This window comes from Cuculus canorus, chromosome 3, assembly GCF_017976375.1.
Source record: "Cuculus canorus isolate bCucCan1 chromosome 3, bCucCan1.pri, whole genome shotgun sequence".
NCBI lineage: Eukaryota > Metazoa > Chordata > Aves > Cuculiformes > Cuculidae > Cuculus > Cuculus canorus.
Window position 1 is genome coordinate 73,942,366 of NC_071403.1, and position 19,415 is coordinate 73,961,780.

Below are 19,415 nucleotides of genomic sequence, written 5' to 3' on the forward strand. Positions count from 1 at the left end.
AACCACATCCCTGAGCAGCTCATCTACCGGTCTTTTAAATCCCTCCAGGATGGGGTCTCAACCACCTCCCTAGGCAGCCTAGTCCAGAGCCCGATAACCCTTTCAGTGAAGAAATTTGTTCTAATATCCAATCTAAACCTCCCCTGGCGCAACTTGAGGCCATTTCCTCTCATCCTTTCACTTGTTACTTGGGAGAAGAGACCAGCACCCACCTCGCTACAACCTCCTTTCATGGCACTGTAGAGAATGATGAGGTCTCCCCTCAGCATCCTCTTGTCCAGGCTAAACAACCTGTGAGAAATGCTTTTTCACTGGTAAAATATTGAAAAGGACAAAGTTTTCGAAGCAAAGTCAATAATATTTCTATTTTACAATTCAGCACTGAAATGGATGCCCTTCTAAAAAAGGCATAACACCTTACAAAAGCAGCAGGTATATATACTAGTTTTAGAAAAAGAACCATGTAAGTTCTCAAAGAATGTTTATTTTTTTAGGTTATCTGGAGACTTCCTTCAGGTTATCTCCTGACCCAAGACAACTATAACTCACAAGTCAATTAAGCACATCAATAAATTCTCACAGCCCTAAGACAGGTTATCTCTTGACCTAAACCAGCTACATCTTACAAGACAATTAAGCATATTGATAAATTCTTGCAACTCTAAGAGAGTGTTTATTCTTTCAAGTTATTCCTCCATGTCTAGAGATTGTCTGCATATTAACTCTTAATACAAGACAGATTTTTATTACAAGATAATCAAACATACAAACCAGCTGCAGCAGATCTTATCAATTAATTTTCACAAACCCCAGTTCCCTCAGCTGATCCTTATTACCACTGTGCTCCAGACCCTTCCCCAGCTCCATTGTCCTCTGGATACACTCCAGCACTTCGATGTCCTTCTTGTAGTGAGGGGCCCAAACCTGAACACAGGATTCAAGGTGCGGCCACTTATCATGTGGGTGTCTGCCTACACACCTGATACAGCAGATTAAAAGCACAAAACAGCCAGTAGTACGGAGATCTATGGAATCAGGTGGCATTGCGTCCTACCAGCTAACTAGCACAAGAAACATCAAAGCTGGCCAAACTGTGGCGCTCGGGTTGTCTGTAGAGGTCAACTGCAGGATGATGTTCATTCCACTCTATGAGCTCTCTGGGACACATCTTACATTTTTCTTAGCTATATGAAGTTTTTTGTAAAACCATGCATAGGAAAAATGGCCAACTTTTATATATAATAAGCAATTAGGAATAAAAATATGTTTTAAATGTTATTGCAGTCCACAATGTGATGCTTGGCTATTAAAAAAAAAAAAAAGAACAATCTCTTCTCAGCCTTCAAGAACTTGTGAAAATTTTGTGACTGCTCACAGTTTGCAGTCTGTGCTAAGAGTTTGTTTCCACTAGAAATAGCAAGAAGTTAAACAAACAATTGAAGAGGGAAGAATGAGTTTTTCAACTCTGTTCTCTGTGCCCCTCAAGATACTTCAACATGCCCTGCAGTGGAAGAAGATCCAATGAAACTGCGGTTGGGATATTGTAGAGTTTGGAACCATCAGCAGTTCTTCATCCTTTCCCTGAAAGGACAGAAGGAATTGACTGACAGATATGGAGCAGAACTGCGCAAGTACACGGGTAGGGGCCGTTTTCAGAACACTGAATTCCACAGGGAGAATTGCATTATCCAGAGAATGCTTGAGGAAAGTGCTTTACCCAAGAGCCACTTGTTCCTTCTTCCCAGGGTGAGAAGGTGTATTTTCTACTGAAGCATCTAACAGTGGAGAGCAGTATTTCAGGTCCAAAACAAAGCAAAATGAGGTGCTGCCTGAGCTGAACATTAATATTTTCTTCTCAGCTTCCTAACATGAGGCAAATCATTTGCTCTGCAGGGGTTAAATCTGCTTGTATAAAATCTGAACACAAGCAGAAAGATCACAAAATCAGTGAGAATAAAAAAATAGAAAAATGCTACCTACGCTTATTCGCTAAAATTCAAATTACTACTATTATGAATGTCCTCAAACCCAGGACTTGCTTTCAAAGCAGTATCAGTAAGAGGCAGAGCAAATCTGCTCTTCTGGACTTGTTAGAATATAATTCATTTTCCATCTTCCTTACATTACCATGTCTCCAAAGCAACGCAAGGCTTTAAGGCCATGCTGTCCCCACCTTGCTAGCATTAGATTAATTAAACATTGACCAACTATCATGAGTTTTCAAGAGGAGCAAAATCCTAAAGCCCTGTGTTTCTAGATCAAATAACTGAAGTGAAAGCTTTCCCATTCTTCTGTTTTCCTGGAAGAATCACAGACTTGCTCAGAAAGTGGGGGGGGGGGAAAGGGGGGGGGAGGAACACAGGCTGCCTACATCAGCCCCAACTTGTTTTAACAGCTGGAAGAGAATGCTTTGAGCTCTCTTTCCCTCCTCCCCACTCCCCCAGGATCGCCTGAAAAGCATGCAAAGTGCAATAATTAACTTTCTCAGGGGGAAGTAAACCATTTGAACAAGAACTTGGGCACAATCCGTGGAGCTTCTCACAGGACCTTTTTGTCTCCTCCAGGTGTGGCTGAGTGCCTGGGTACCAGTTTCCCACAGGTGAACAGACTGAAAGTCCCAGCCCTGTGAAGCAAGAGGGGATGGTGGTCTGTCTGTGGCAAAGGACAGACCTCTTTCAGGTGCCTGTACCCTGTTTCAAAGCATGAGATGTTCAGCAGAAGGAGATTTAGTGGTGGAGGCAAACAGGAAACCAGAGCAAGGTTTAAGAGTTTTCTTTCTTGATCCCCAGGGTAGTCACGCCAGGATGGGACAGAAGATGGCACTCAAACAGCACCAGATGAATAAGCGTCACGATTTATCATCAGAGTAAATGAAGCAAGCAAATCCAGGACAAACCTAACACCCATTCAGCCATGGGATAAATGTTTTCTTTATCAAAGCTTCAAGTTTGCCGTTAATGTTTTAAACTTTGAACTGTAAAGGCAAGAGATGTTAAACAGCACCTGTGAGCTGTGCTTTCCCTCAGTTCACAACACAGCCTGGTAGTGTAGTTAATGTTTCTCTCGGAAATAAAAAGCAATCTTGCGCTGGATTCCATGTGAAAATGGACTTTGGGTGTGACTACCTTCCAACACACTTCTGTACAGTGGTTACTGCTGGAGAGGAAATGTCTCAGCACCGCCAGGTAGGGTCACAGTGGGGTCTACACACCCTGGGGCTCCCATTAACGGGGCTCATATTAACAGGGTTCCACTGCAACGGGAGCCAGCTCCCCGACCCTGAATGCCCCTCACAGTCCTGTAGCAACTCCACTGTGATCTCTCCTATGATGCTTGCATAAAGAAATGAGCAGATCATGCTTCGAAGTGTACGATGTTATCTATGTTTTGAGTGTTAACTTTGGTGTTTTCATATTCAGCACTGGAGTATTGCAGCTTCCTCAAACATTAAATTTTGTAGTGATTTGTAACCAGACAGATTCCTGTTTTACAAACAGGAAAGTGAAATTGCTTTACTTTTCTCTATAGGCGTACTTTTTTTCCACATTTGAGAAGTCTTGTTACAGCTGCAACACTAAGAAGCTTCAGAGACAAAGGTCACCGAAACCAGATAAACCAAACACAAATGAGCCAGAATTTGAAGATCTTAACAAACCAGATCTTTCCTACCTAAAGCTGTTCACTGACAAGCTCTCTCCCCTTTTTCTTATTGCCAGTGGGTATGGTTATACTGCGTGACATACCTGCATGATAAAGGCATGTTGTCTCCTGAAAGCTATCTTCCAGCTGCAGTAGAGCACAAACAATGTCTTATCTCTGCAGCAGCAGGATCCAGGACCCTATTGTGTTCTGTCTTCTTTGAACTCAGGAAGACAAAGGCAACGCAGCCCCACACCTCAGTGGAGTTACCTTTGGCCACATAGCGGATGCCTGAAGGTGGGGTTAAGGCTCTGACCAGTGAAATGAGCAAGTGTCTTCCTCAGACCTCAGCGTGCTGAGTGGTTAAAGAGGACAGAGGAAGAACAAACAGCTGAGCATTTTATCCCCTCATCTCTTTTGTGAGAGCTCTTCGGCCTCTGTAGAGATATGCGTTCCTGTCACCTCCAGACAACACTGCAACAAAAGGAAGAGCGGTGGGTGCTCACATTAGCTAATGCAATCAAACTCATTCCATGGACACTTATCAGCACTAGTTGTTTGCTTCAGTCAGAGACAGCATGCCTGGCTGCTCCCAAACAAGGAGCCTTTGCCTCTGGATTATACTCTCCATGTGGGACAGGAACTGCGTTTCTTTGTACAGCACTTAACCGCTGTTAGCCTTCTGTCTGCAACCCACACTATCAGTAGGAAATTAAGAACTGAGCAAGATTTGAACGCTTCTGTATGTGATCCAGGCTGCTTTCAGATGGTGCAAGCTCCTGGACAGGATTGAAATAGCTGATGTAAAATCTCTTACCCTTATTAGGTCAACTGTCTCCCCAAATCTCGCTGTTAGCCCACTGCTTACTACCCGTGGTTGCTGATAACTCTGTTGTAGAGGTGCTTGAACATTCCCCTCCCAACGCAGTGTCCACGAGGGCTTATTTTCCAACAGAGAATTCTGAAAATAGGTAGATGCAACCTGACTCATGTTGTGCTTGACCCGTCCATTGTTTCCCAGTGCTGGGAGGCTATTGTGAAGATGCTGAGTACTTGCATAGACATCCAGCCTGGATGCTGTGAGATTAAGCCACAGCAAATTGTACTGGGACCAGTCATTTTCCACACTGCTCATGTGTCTACACTGCATTGTTCCAACCCTCTGTCATCCTGGATAGTGGACGCGCTGGCTGGACCATATATGCACAATATGTTCATTTATGAAGAAGAAGCTGACTTTTTTTCCCCTAGAGGTTGGTTGCTTGATTATAGGTTAAGGAAGAGGTGGAGTAACTAATTAGCATAACAGAGTTGGTAAAAAATCTTTACTTCCCAAGTGGGATTTGAACCTACATTTTTCAGACACTATCACCCCTCCAGTACTACCAGATGGACATGGATAGCCAGATGAGACCAGACACAGCTCTAAGAGGTCTGTGGCCCAGCATACCCTGGGCATGAGGCTTATAACAGCACCACAGCCTGTATGGCATTGCCAGTTCATCAGCCCAGAACAACACAGAAAAGCCAGAGGTGTCACACTTAGGAGAAACACAACTCGGCTCCACATTGCAGGAAGAGAATAATGTGCTTTTTGATGATATGCCAGTATCATGCCTTTCTCAGATCACAAACCAAGGTCAGAGGCCATATTTATGTACAAACAACTGTCACTGGCATTTTTTTCAACCCTGAGGGCATTCAGGTAATCTATAATTTTTTTCCCTGTACTGTCAGGCCAAAGGAACTCTTTCTCTTCTGGAAAACACATCTTCCCAGAACACTTCTACTCAAAATTGCAGCTGACATACCCATGTATGTGATGCAGCTGCCCAGACACAGCAACACAGATTTCATGATGATCTCGTGGCTGTCAGATGAAGGAATAAATACAACAGATGCATCACCAGGCAATGGCAACAATGGAGGGAATGAAGCACAGGTGCATGAGAAAAATCAGGATTTTAATGATAAATTACCAGGTAAGAAAGATAATGAAGAATCAGTGAGTTCTGCTTGACATATTCAGGATGTTTCCCACATTGGATTCTTTATCTTCCATTAGATGGTAGCTGTCATGGGAGAAAGGCGTCAGCTTGAGGACTTGAGGACTCACTAGCAGCATCAGTCTGACAGCAAAGTTTGGGATCTCATTCTTGGCAACACTCATTAGCAAGTCTTTCTGATCAGCTAATGACTTGCTTTCTCTCATTAAAAATAAGCATCTGTGGAATACTCAACACAATCCTTGGAATCCATCACCACCCATCTGTTAACTGGCACTTTTCAAGTTATGCAAACAATTTTTGGGACAAGAATGGATCTACATTTCCACTTCAGCCTGGATATTCAGTGCTGACTCAATTTCCAGTCCACTCATAGGAATCCTCATGCAACTGATATGCTGCTGCTTTGTGTTTCATTAAAAACGAAGTCACTCTGTGTCCTGAAGTCACTCTCGAATTTAGAAGTTCACTTTTGAAAAGAGCAAGCAGCTTTGCCGCCTTGGCTGTGAAGCACAAATCCCGTTTACAGTTTTCTTTCACTTCAAAATTCCAGCCACTCTGTCATGTAAATACAGTTTGATGGAGAAATCTCACCACCCTCATGGCAATCATCAAAAACCTGCAAAAGAAAGCCCTGTGTCAGATGAGCAACAGAGTTGAGCAATATAACTGGAAGTAACGTGCTCGCATGTTTTCTGCTCCTTCCCAGTAGAAAAGCAGTAGTCTAACAGAGGCCAAAATCCTGGAAGGCCTATGCCAGCTCTGAGGAAGAGAAGCAAAACAGACCAAACTGCAGCATCATAGAATCATAGGATCATTAAGGTTGGAAAAGACCTCTAAGATCATCCAGTCCAAACGTCAGACCAACACCACTGTGCCTACCAAATCATGTCCTGAAGTGCAACAGCTACGCTTTTTTAAACACCTCGAAGGATGGCGACTCCACCACTTCCCTGGGCAACCTCTTCCAGTGCTTCCTTCTTCACCACTCTTTCAGAAAATAAATTTTTCCTAATAGCCAATCTAAAGCTCCTCTGGCTAAATCCAGGATGAGGGAGTTGTGGTTGTTGAGCCTGGAGAAGAGAAGGCTCTGGGAAGACCTCATAGCAGCCTTCCAGTACCTGAAGGGGGCTACAGGAAAGCTGGGAGAGGGACTTTTTTATCAGAGTGCAGGGACAGGACAAGGGGGAATGGCTTCACATTGTAAGGGAGAAGACTTAGATATCTTACACATTAGGAAAACATTCATCTTGATAAGGGTGGTGAGGCACTGACCCAGGCTGCCCAGAGAAGTCATAGACGCTCCATCCCTGGAGGTGTTCATGGCCAGGTTGGATGGGGCCTGAAGCAATCTGATCCGGTGGGAGGTGTCCCTGCCCATGGTATGGGGGTTGGAACTAGATGGACTTTAAGGTCCCTTCCAACCCAAAAAACATTCTATGATTCTAAACCTCCCCTCCAAACTTGAGGCCATTTCTCCTTGTCCTATCACTTGGGAGAAATTGATTTAAGTAACTAAGGAGTAAATAATGCAAACAGACACACTGACAAGTTTTACCTAGATATCACTTTACAGTACAAGCAGGAAAGATCAATAGCTAGACAGAACTAAATCAGCTTTTTAAAAACATGAATAAGCAAACTTGGGATCAGAAAATATAATTTGGAAAGGGCTATACTTGACATCTCCCTGTCACATACAGTCCAGTAAAGAGACAGGACAAAAGTGCAAAACATCCTGGTCTAAACTAAAGAATCTGCCTCTTACTCCATAGCTAAGGCAGCACAGATAACACCTGTAAACATAGCTGGCTTAGAAAGCCATAAGTATCACTCACAGATATAACCTGGCAGTGTGCAGACTGTATACAGTCATATACAGCATTAGTTACTTACAGGGCAGAGTCCACAGGGCGTCCTGACTAATCCAGTAGGTTGTATGAGAGGACTAATGGCTCTGTACAGCTTCATCTGTCCATCCACACTGCCTACTGTCCCTTCCTTTGCAGCAATAATCGTCATCTCCACTTTTCCATCATATATCAGCGTATTTAAAATGGTTTCAATGTCTTCCATTGACAACTCTACCTAAGAAACAATGTGTAAAATAAACATTAGGAAAGATGCATGCCAATAGGTCCTGCAAGGAGGAAACGAGCAAACACCACGAGTAACAGATCCTTAGAGCTCTAACTGAGCCCAGATAAAAGGCACAGCTCTCACTGGGCACTTTATGGGGTTGTGCCGATACAAAAAGAAAAGAATCATAGAATGGTTTGGGTTGGAAGGGACCTTTACAGCTACTCTAGTCCAACCCACCTGCGGAGGCAGGGTCATCTTTAACCAGATCAAGTAGTTCAGAGACCCATCTAACCTGACTTTGAATGTTTCCAGAGATGAGGCATCCACTACCTCCCTGGACAACCTGTGCCAGTGTTTCACCACCCTCACAGTAACAAATTTCTTCCTTATATCCAGTCTAAATATCTCCTCTGTCAGCTAAAAGCAATTCCTCCTCATCCTATCCCTGCACTCCCTGATAAAGAGCCCCTCCCCAGATTTCTGTAGCCCCTTTCATTACTGGAAGGCTGCTATAAGGTCTCTACAGACCCTTCTCTTCTCCAGGTTGAACAACCCAAACTCTCTCAAGCATGTCCTCATACAAGAGGTGCTCCAGCTCTTGGATCATCTTTGTGGCCTCCTCTGGACTCACTCTAATAGATCCATGTCCCTCCTGTGCTGAGGGCCACACAGCAGGACCCAGGACTCCAGGTAAAAGCAAATACCAATATGACCTACCTTCCAAGCAGTTTGGGATTACAATAGCCCTGGCTTACCAAAACTAACTTCTTTATGCATCTCAAGTGTTCACCTCATCCTAGCATGATAAATTTTCAGTTCTAAGAACAACAATCATGAGAGTAGAAAAAAGACAAGACTGCTGATGATATATGTGTTGATGGTGACCAATAAATGGGGGGGGGGGGGTGTCTCCATTTTTTTCCTCACCTAAAACTGCTTGAAGTGCACAGGCAAACTTGAGAGAAGTTATAAAAAATAAACCGTTTGAGATCGTTAAAGGAAAACTACCTCCATGTAGGTTTTACTCCATCAACAAGGATGTGAATCCTAATTCTTTAATTAATTCTTTAATTCTTTGAAAACCCACATGTACAAACTATCCTGCAGTCTCACACAGTAGCAATGATCTCCTCAAAAAGCAACACAGCAGCAAAGGCCATCCCCACTACAGGAACTAAAGCACTTCTTGGACCCTCACAAAATCTGCAGGACACAACTTCCATCACTAGCCACGCACAGACAATTTTGACTGAAATAACATGAATCTATTCTGACCTTACTGATCCCCAGCTCACAGATGTATTTCCACACCTCATGGGATGAGGCAAATGAGCTGTTCCTCTGTATCATAGGGTTCTGTTTGCTCTCACGAGCTGCCTCTGCCTGAGAAAAAAGCAGAGATGAGTTACAGTCAGTGCTCCCTGTGCAGAGCCTCCTTCTTGATTCAGCTTCAGGCAGACTGAAGTACAAAAGTTGACTTCCAAACCATTTCTGGAACATGTTTTTTTACTCAGTGTTTTAAAGGTACATGCTTAGGGCTGATGTACGTGAAACAACGCAGTGCACAAACATAATTTTACACTAAATATGACTCAAAATTTACAGTAGTTTAGATAAATATGAAAGCATATCAGCATTTGGCTTTTTGTTGACAAAAATTCTGTAGTACCTAGCACTGTTTAAAATGCATTTTAAAGAAATAGAGAAATGCTGCAATCTGCACAGGAATTATTTAATGGAGAGAAGGCTTCACATGCAGTTAAACTAGAGAAGATTGTTTTCTAGGCAGAGCTGAATGACTACTGCGTTTGGTGCTCTCAGAAAAAAGGAGCTCTGTTTTATAAGGAAAATATTTACTTGCACAAAACAACTGAGAGGTGACTTCAGTAGCAGCACTCACCTTACTCTGTAGAAATTTAAAGCACTGTTGATTTAACACCTCCACAAATTCTGACTCAAAGTCTTGGTCACTGTACCAAGCCCCACCAGTCACCGACCGGTCCGGCTGCAAGTTATACAGCATGTACACCTTCTTCTTGGATGCCTGTGGGAGAAAAGTACACAGGTCTCAACAGCTGAATGGCTTCCACAGAAAGGAAGATTTAAGAAGCTCTCTGCAAAAGAAAGAGTTCATAACTCCTGAAACATGGGGCACAGCAATCCAGCTGACTCAAGCTCTCCTTAATAAGTTGGACCCTCAGGTAACGTGGAGATAAAGAGAAGATCAATACTTCTGTCATGGCAATCAGGAGAAGTCCCTGGTGACTGGAAGAAGAGTAATGCTGTGCCCATTTTTAAAAAGGGTAGCAAAGATGATCCTGAGAACTACTGACCTGTCAGCCTCACCTCTGTGCCTGGGAAGACCATGGAGCAGATCCTCCTAGAAGCTGTGCTAAAGCACATGGAGCGCAGGGAGGTGATTAATGGCAGCCAGCATGGCTTTACCAGGGACAAATTGTGTATGACCAACTTCGTGGTTTTCTATGATGGGCTAACTGCAGCAGTGGACACGGGTAAACCGACGGATGTGATCTATCTAGACTTCTGTAAAGCCTTTGACATGGTCCCCCACAACATCCTTCTCTCTAAATTGGGAGATATGGATTTGATGAGTGGATGGTATGGTGGATAAGAAACTGGTTGAATGGTCTTATTCAAAGAATAGTGAGCTTGCAGCCCAGAAGGTCAACAGTGTCCTGGACTGCATCAAAAGAAGCGTGACCAGCAGGTCGAGGGAAGTGATTCTGCCCCTCTATTCCTCTCTTGTGAGACCTAATCTCTGTAGACCAGAAGAAAGTCCAAACAACATGCTAATGCAAATTATTCACAATTAAGCAGGTAAGGGAGAGCAGGATGCTGCATAAGCATTGTAACAGTGTGAGAAAAAGCATGGAAAAGAATAAACCCTACTCTAATATGTGGACTGTTTGCACACAAGAATGTACTTCAGTAACTGGAACAAAGTAGAGGAACCAAGACTAGAACAGAATCAGATCTCTCAGAAATTGTTTAAAGTAAACAATACCACTGCAGCATGAGACAGATAACTGAGGAGAGTTTCAGGATCTCTGGGGGAGAGGAACCTTGTGAGGCCATGTGCAGCCAGGTGATGGTATCACCAGCTCCACGTAAAAGGCTGAGATCACTGAAGTATCAGAAACACCAAAGTGTGGTACAGTGACACTGGAACTAATGCAGAAAACATAATTCTGGGCAGGTTTCTTATTTGGGTGGAGACTGAGTGGAGAAAAGAGAAGAGTAGTAGAAAAGTGAAGAAGCAGAGAAGGAGTATGTTATACAAATCAGAGAACAAAAGAGGGCAGGATCTACAGACAGCATGAGTGTGGATGCCTACAGACAGCAGAGCAGTTGACCTGCGGACCCAAGCCCATTGGGATGCTGAAGGGAACCCCACCAGACTCTTCCCTAGGTTTATGTCCTTAAGATCAGTTGTGGTGGCACAGAGAAAATGATGACACAACTGCAGATGAGCAGCAAGCAGCACAAGAGGCCTGTGAGGGCTAAGAAAGCTATAACAACAGTTGTGTGCAATAAAGAAATAAAAGAACTAAAAAAACTAAAAAAACTAAAAGAACTAAAATTGCAGTTTGATAGCAATGGTGTGTAATTAGTGGTGGGAAGAGTGACAGAACTGCATATTAATAATGGTGTAATAATTAATTAATCAGTTTATTAGTGGTATGTTGATTATTTAATAAACATGACAGCTTCTCATATTTGTTGCAACTCAAACGTGCACACTAAAGGCAAACACTGGTGCACAGTCAGCGAGAAAGCTGGAGACAGAATTGGGTTTCTCTGCCCCCAGCTCCCTGTTCAAACACACACAGTGTGCAGCAAATGTTCGACACTGTTAAAAAAAGAAGTCACAAAATACTCACTGCTACAGATTTAACTGCTTTAATTAGTTTCTTGCTTTCCAAATTTTTCAGTATCTTGTTAATCTCCGTTAAAGGCAAATTGCTTTTGTATCTGATGTCCCTGCTCCAAATACCTGATTAAAAACAGAGAAGTGAACAGAAATGAATAGGAGAAAACATTTGTTTCTGTACACACTCACAAACCAAAAGCCACACCACAACACTGCTCAACTCGCTTGCCAACCATGGGACGTCTCCTCAGTCCTACTGCTCCCGGCAAAGAGAGGGAGGGACAGAAGAGGATGGAACAGAACAACTGACAAACCAAGAAATGCACGTCACAACTACCATGCTGTCCTTCTCCTGGCAGCACACCTCTTAAATTCAATATGGATATCATGTTTTCTTTTAAGTAGGGAATATTCTGCAGATTCCTTAGGTTGAGAGTTCTATAGATAACTCGTAATTCATATTCCAGGTATTCTGAAAGAGCCTCCCCAAAAGTCAGCCAAGACAGGTTCTTATTTTAATAGAGGAACATACCACTTTCTCCTTGTTTTTCAAAAAGCGGGCACATGGAACATACAGACCTGGTACGGGGACTCTAGATTTTATATTTGTATTGTCTGGATAAGCATTTGTTTGGACAGGAATGGTTCCATAAGTAAACACAGTCAGTACCATCCGCAATTATAATTTAAACTACCTTTGTTGCCTGCGTCTTCTATAATTTGGTAAACCAGCTTCTCTTGATTGTCAGAGCCCTTCATTTTACTGTAAAATGAGACAGAAATAAGGATTTTTGAAAGGTCCAAAATTTGGAAGAAGCTGAATTTGCTTTAAACCTAAAACAACGACTATGAAAGAACAATGCACTAAGGAAAAAAAATCCTATACAGTCAGCCAGCTACTGGCAAATACAACACGCGACACCAAACCTCGCTGGATCAAGCCAAGCTCACCAGTAAGAAGCCACAGTAAAGAGAAAAGAGTGCACCACGAACAAGAAGTGACTAAGCAGGAGTCACCCAGCTTGCCATAACAATGGGGAATTCAGAGTCACGTACTAACACAACTGTGGAACGTCAAAAACAGCTCAGAGCATAAGTTAGGATTCTGTCTCTAGACAGAACATCTTCAAAGGGAGAGCAGCACACTCCCATCTCTAAAACATGTCTTTTCATTGGTCTGAGAAAGCTTGACCTCAGCAATCTTTCTCTAAAGCATTTGAAAGAGAGGATAACTTCGAAGGCTATTTCTTTCTGTTAGCATTTCTAGGCATCTTTTACCCCGATTTATGCAGGCATCACATGACACCATATTAAGCTACATTTTAATAAACCAAAGAGCATGAGTCGAAGCAGAACAGCTGTCAGTATGAGCACTGATAGTATTGACAACCTGATCCAGGGGAAGGTATCTCTGCCCGTAGCAGGGGGGTTGGAACTGGGTGATTTTCAAGATCCCTTCCAAGCCAAACCATGCTATGATTCTACGATTCTGTGCGGTGAGGAAGGCCACAGAATAATTTGCAAACAGCTTGGTCAGGCTCCAGTGGGATTTCACCTGAGCACATCCATATGTGCACACAGATCACTTTGCTGTCATCTGGACCAGGAACTGCACTAGGCAGTTACAGCCATAGTTCCAGGGCACCCTTGGCTTAGTAGAAACTACAGCACCTGAAGTGGTTTTCAGGATTAGCTCAGGGGATTTAAGTGCATCCTCTTGTAACAGTTATGTCCTCTAAAATCCATGGTACAGAATCCATATTACATTGGTAAAATGTCTTCTCTGCAATGCTGCATGACAGTTACAGAATCTCATTTCAAGTGCATTTATCCAGCAAACACAAGGCTTACCTTGCATTCTGAGACTCTTTGATCCTGTAGAGGAGACCTGCATTGCTCCTGAGAAGGTCCAGCTGCCCCTAGGAGAGATGAACACAATGCATGTACTTCCTTTCAAAGAGCTCGTTTCAGAACATGGCAAGAATCTTCTACAATAAAAACCTTATTTCATGTCAACTGAATAAGGAAAAAGGAAAATGAACATTTCTAACTGCTAGAAACAATAACACCTCTGAGGATTTGAGTTGATTAATGCCTGGCTCCGAGCCTGGTGTGAGGAGAAGGGCTTTGGGTTCTTTGATCATGGGGTGACCCACCCACCCCTAGGCTTCCTTACTACGGATGGGACACGCTTGTCTCCTAGGGGGACTAAAGTCCTTAATAAAAATCTAGCTAGGCTCTTAAATAGGGCTTTAAACTATGTGAAGGGGGAGGGGGACAAGACCAGGCTAGTTGGGAGTGAGCCTGGAAGTGGGGTTCCAGTGACTGAGAGATGGTGTGCTGGAGAGGACCGCCAGTACATGATCTCAGAGAAAGTGGGAGCGATTATACCTGGGGACAATAAGGATGAAACTGGCACTGTGCAGTTAGTTATTCCAAGGACCAGTCTACCGGGAATGAGCTCTATTCCCTTCAAGAGGGCTGAAGGTTTGCCAGCCCAGCTGAAGTGCATTTACACCAATGCACGCAGCATGGGCAATAAGAAGGAGGAGTTGGAAGCTATTGTAGGGCAAGGTGACTGTGATGTTGTTGCCATCGCAGAAACGTGGTGGGATGACTGTATAACTGGAGTGCAGCCATAGGGGGTATAAACTCTTCAGGCGGGACAGGAAGGGTAGGAGAGGAGGCGGTGTAGCCCTCTATGTTAGAGAGTGCTTTGATACCCTAGAGCTCAATTACGGTGAGGAAGGGACTGAGTGCCTGTGGGTTAAAATCAGAGGTGCCCAAAAGAAAGCAGATATCGTTATGGGATTCTGTTACAGACCACCCAGCCAAGAAGAAGCAGCTGATGAGCTCTTCTACAAACAGCGGGGGATAGTTTCTAGATTGCTACCTCTTGTCCTCGTGGGAGACTTCAACTTTCCTGATATCTGCTGGAAGTACAATACAGCAGAAAGGAAGCAGTCTAGGAGGTTCCTGGAGTGTGTGGAAGACAACTTCCTCACACAACTGGTGAGTGAGCTGACAAGGGAGGGTGCCCTCCTGGACCTGCTGTTTGTGAACAGAGAAGGCCTTGTGGGGGATGTGGCAGTTGGAGGACGCCTGGGACAAAGCGATCATGAGATGACAGGGTTTTCAGTTCTAGGTGGGATAAAGAAGGGAATTAGCAAAACAGTCACATTAAACTTCCAGAGGGCAGACTTCAGATTGTTCAGACAGCTGGTTAGCAAAGTCCCATGGGAGACAATCCTTAAGGGCAAGGGAGCCCACGAGTGCTGGGCACTCTTCAAAAATGAAATCCTAGCAGCTCAGGAGCAAGCCATCCCCATGTTCCGGAAAAGGAGCCAGCAAGAAAAAAAACAGCTTGGTTGAGTAGGGGGATCTTGAGAGATATCAAAAAGAAGAGGAATGTCTATGAGCTTTGGAAGAAGGGACAGGTGTCTTGGGTAGACTACAGGAAGGAAGTGCAGGGAAAAAATCAGGAGGCCTAAGGCCCAACTAGAAATCAAACTGGATAAGTCTGTAAAAGATAATAAAAAATCTTTCTACAAATACATTAACAAGAAAAGGAGGACTAGGGAGAATATTCAGTCCCTATTGGATGCAGAAGGAACAACAGTGACAAGGGATGAAGACAAGGCTGAGGTACTTAATGCCTTCGTTGCCTCAGTCTTTAGTAGCAAGGAAAGTTGTTCCCCCTGTGTACAAACCCAGGAGTTAGAGGAGCAGAATGAGGCTCCCATGATCCAAGAGGAGGCGGTTAGAGACTTGCTTGCCCAGCTAGACACCCACAAGTCTATGGGGCTCGATGAGATCCACCCAAGAGTATTAAAGGAGCTGGCGGATGTCCTTTCCAAACCCCTTTCCATCATCTTCCAGCGGTCCTGAATGACTGGGGAAGTTCCACTAGACTGGAGGCTGGCTGATGTTGCGCCCATCTACAAGAAGGGTTGCAGGGAGGATCCGGGGAACTACAGGCCTGTCAGTCTCACCTCAGTGCCAGGGAAAGTCATGGAACAGGTAATCTTGAGTGCTATCATGAAGCACATGCAAGAGAACCGGGTGATCAGGCCCAGTCAACATGGGTTTACAAAAGGCAGATCTTGCCAAACTAACCTGATCACCTTCTATGACAAAGTGCCTCAACTACTGGATGGGGGAAAGGCTGTGGATGTAGTCTTCTTGGACTTCAGTAAAGCCTTTGACACAGTTTCTCACAGCATTCTGCTTCAGAAACTATCAGCCTCTGGCCTGGACAGGCGCACATTCTCCTGGGTTGAAAACTGGTTGGATGGCCAGGCCCAGAGAACGGTGGTCAATGGAGTTAACTCCAGCTGGAGGCCAGTCACAAGTGGAGTTCCTCAGGGCTCAGTACTGGGTCCAGCTCTGTTCAATGTCTTTATCAGTGACCTGGATGAAGGCATTGAGTGCACCCTTTGCAAGTTTGCAGATGACACTAAGCTGGGTGGAAGCGTGGATCTGCTGGAGGGTAGGGAGGCTCTGCAAAGGGACCTGAACAGGCTGGACTGCTGGGCTGAGACCAATGGCATGAGGTTTAACAAGGCCAAATGCCGGGTCCTGCACTTGGGGCATAACAACCCTATGCAGTGCTACAGACTAGGAGAAGTCTGACTAGAAAGCTGCCTAGAGGAGAAGGACCTGGGGGTGTTGGTTGACAGCCGACTGAACATGGGCCAACAATGTGCCCAGGTGGCCAAGAAGGCCAATGGCATCTTGGCTTGTATCAGAAACAGCGTGACCAGCAGGTCCAGGGAGGTTATTCTGCCCCTGTACTCGGCACTGGTGAGATCGCACCTTGAGTACTGTGTTCAGTTCTGGGCCCCTCACCACAAGAAAGATGTTGAGGCTCTGGAGCATGTCCAGAGAAGAGCAACGAAGCTGGTGAGGGGGCTGGAGAACAAGTCTTATGAGGAGCAGCTGGGAGAGCTGGGGTTGTTTAGCCTGGAGAAGAGGAGGCTGAGGGGAGACCTTATTGCTCTCTACAACTACTTGAAAGGAGGTTGTGGAGAGGAGGGAGCTGGCTTTTTCTCCCAAGTGACAGGGGACAGGATGAGGGGGAATGGCCTCAAGCTCCGCCAGGGGAGGTTCAGGCTTGACATCAGGAAAAAATTTTTCACGTAAAGGGTCATTGGGCACTGGAATAGGCTGCCCAGGGAGGTGGTTGAGTCTCTTTCGCTGGAGGTGTTTAAGGGACGGGTGGACGAGGTGCTGAGGGGTATGGTTTAGGGAGTGTTAGGAATGGTTGGACTCAATGACCCAGTGGGTCCCTTCCAACCTAGTCATTCTATGATTCTATGATACTTGCTCCCTACAAGTACAGTAATACCCTCGAGGATATTTTTCCCCCCAACAAGTATCTGCTTATCATCAGCTATTAGAAATAACAAATACAGCTCCCAACCCTTCCCACAACATCTAGGCACTTCCCATTATTTCTCTTTACCTTCACATTGTATGAGGAACATCAACTTCCCATATACTTTGCTCTCACCTTCCACCAAAACACTTCTTTGCATGGTCCCCCACACATCACACTGCAGCTCTACCGCACAAGCTCTGAACAATTCTTAGTTCCAGAAACAAAGTTCTGCTTTTCACTAAGTACTGATCACTGGAAAACTGCCAACCAGGATTTACAGTGCTTCGCAGAGGCAAATTACTGGCATTTCTTGCACACAAAACACTTGTTCTGCCCCTGACACTTGTGCCTAGGCCAGGAAAGTTCTTATTCTCTAATTTGGAGAGGCAAGCCCAAGAGCATAAAACTATGTGTAACAGCATTCACTAACATTCACTCTTTCATTGCCAGCCGAACCTTACCCCACAGTCACAGCCTCATTTCTTATGGATTTGCATATGGGGAGAGGCTCTTTATCAGGGAGTGCAGGGAAGGTACGAGGGGGAATGGTTTTAAGCTGCAAGAGGGCAGATTTAGGTTAGATATCAGGAAGAAATTTGTTACTGTGAGGGTGGTGAGGCACTGGCCCAGGTTGCCCGGAGAAGACGTCAATGCCCCATCCCTGGAGGTGTTCAAGGCCAGGTTGGATGAGCATTTGAGCAACGTGATCCAGTGAAAAAGTGGGGGGTTGAAACTGGGTGAGCCTTAAGGTCTCTTTCAGTCCAAACCACTCCATGATTCTATAAAACCGAACGGGATTAATTTGCCAGCACTGCCTGACAGGTTGCTGCCATGCAGACTGTGTGTAGGAAGAGCTCTCTGGGCTGGCTGAAATACTGTGAGGAAGGTGAGATCACCCTACCATGGAGAGGAGCCTGTTGATAGCCATGGCGCGCTGCTGGGCTTCCATGTGAGGCATGTCATTTTGAATCACCTGGTCTGTGATGCCGTGAGGGAACTGATGGCACAGCTCAATAATCCTGGAGGAGGAGGAAAGCAAGTTCAAACTCATGTCCTATTGCATTCTAACACAGATCGAAACAATATTAGTGTCAAATTGGTAGAGGGGGAAAAGAATTACTTGGGAAGAAATGCCCATGAACTGCTGCTTGGCCATATTTATTGGGGAACTTGGCATCTGCTCTCCAAGTGGGCAAATCTGCTGGACAAGCAGCCTTCGCTTTCTGAACAACACCAAGTGTGGTGCTCCATCCAAATTCCCTGCAGCTCTCATTATCAACAACCCGGACTTAGAGCTCCCTGTGCAGTTTCATTACAGAAAAGGTTTTGATGGGAGGGAATTGCTGGCTACTTTGAGGATGCAAATCCCGATGAAATACCTTTTAGAAATAAATCACTTAATGCAGAAAAGCCATAATCCCCCTTTCCAAGATCAGAAAGGTACAAGGGCAGCTGAAGGCAAACAGATTGTGTTGCTGTTGACACTCTTGAGAGCAAAAAGGCCCTGCAGAGGAATTTGGACAAACAGGAGAGCTGGACAATTGCCAGCTGCATGGAGTTTAACAAGGGAAAGTGCTGGATTTTGCGGTTGGGAAACGGTAGTCCTGGATGTCCATATGGGGAGTGAGAGGCTGGAGAGCAAGCCCTGCAAAAAAGGTTCTGGGGGTTCTGGTTGATGACAAGTGGAACATGAGCCAGCAGTGCCCTGGCAGCAAAGAGGGGAACCGTGTCCTGGAGGACAGCCAGCACTGACAGCGGGTTGAGAGAGGGGATTGTCCTGCTCTGCTCTGCACCTTGTAGCCACACCTTGGGCACTGGGCGCAGTTTGGGCACCACTGGATGAAAAGGACATAAAGCTACTGGAGAGTGTCCAGAGGCGGCCACAATATTGGTGAAGAGTTTGGAGGGGAAGCCGTATGAGGAGCGGCTAAAATCACTTGTTCTGTTCATCCTGGGGGAGACTGAGGGGAGACCTCATCACAGTTTGCAGCTTCCTCACAAGGGGAGGAGGAGGTGCTGAGGTCTTCTCTCTGGACCTGAGGGAATGGCAGGAAGATGTGCTGGGAGGGTTGAGTTGAATATTAGGAAAAGGCTCTTCCCCCAGAGGGTGGTGGAGCACTGGAACAGCTCCCCGGGAAAGCCGTCACAGCGCCAAACCTGACAATATTCCAGAAGCATTTGGCCAACGGCCACAGACAGACGGTGTGAATGTGGGTGTCCTGTGCAGGGACAGGAGCTGGGCTCGGTGACTCCCGCGACCCCTCCCGCCCCTCGCCTCGCACCTGCTCTCGATTTCCACGGGATCGGGGGTCTCCGCCTTCACCCTCACCTCCGCCATGGCGCCCGCGCGGCGCCGCCGGTGACGTCAGAGCCAAGCGACGGGGGGGAGCGGCGCCGGTTGCCGGGCAACGGGGGG

At 45.3% G+C, this 19,415-nt stretch overlaps 1 protein-coding gene across 2 annotated transcripts; it reads right to left on the reverse strand.

Moving 5' to 3' along the window:
* Positions 1–2,348: 2,348 nt before the first annotated feature.
* POLR3F (RNA polymerase III subunit F) lies at positions 2,349–19,403 on the reverse strand. Of its 2 annotated transcripts, XR_008449324.1 has the most exons (10): positions 19,282–19,403; positions 17,901–18,018; positions 13,471–13,538; positions 12,315–12,382; positions 11,630–11,742; positions 9,628–9,771; positions 9,003–9,110; positions 7,542–7,733; positions 5,619–6,264; positions 2,349–4,113 (listed from the first exon to the last, which is right to left on the reverse strand). XR_008449324.1 is itself a non-coding variant. In XM_009562536.2 (9 exons), the coding sequence occupies exons 1-9, from the start codon at positions 19,335–19,337 to the stop codon at positions 6,187–6,189; spliced, it is 945 nt and encodes a 314-aa protein (XP_009560831.2). In that variant the 5' UTR covers positions 19,338–19,403; the 3' UTR covers positions 5,531–6,186. The 2 variants fall into 2 exon arrangements, 1 of the variants encoding a protein (XP_009560831.2); XM_009562536.2 differs by lacking the exon at positions 2,349–4,113 and having other exon boundaries at positions 5,531–6,264.
* Positions 19,404–19,415: the final 12 nt, after the last annotated feature.

What these genes read in the sequence shown, in the direction of transcription:
- POLR3F (XM_009562536.2), bottom strand. Translation starts at nt 19,337, where the DNA reads ATGGCGGAGGTGAGGGTGAAGGCGGAGACCCCCGATCCCGTGGAAATC. An exon ending in AAGCAGTTAAATCTGTAGCA is followed by an intron (nt 9,772 to 11,629) that starts GTGAGTATTTTG and finishes TTTCTCCCACAG; the next exon opens with GCATCCAAGAAGAAGGTGTA. An exon ending in TTAAATTTCTACAGAGTAAG is followed by an intron (nt 9,111 to 9,627) that starts GTGAGTGCTGCT and finishes CTTTTTTCTCAG; the next exon opens with GCAGAGGCAGCTCGTGAGAG.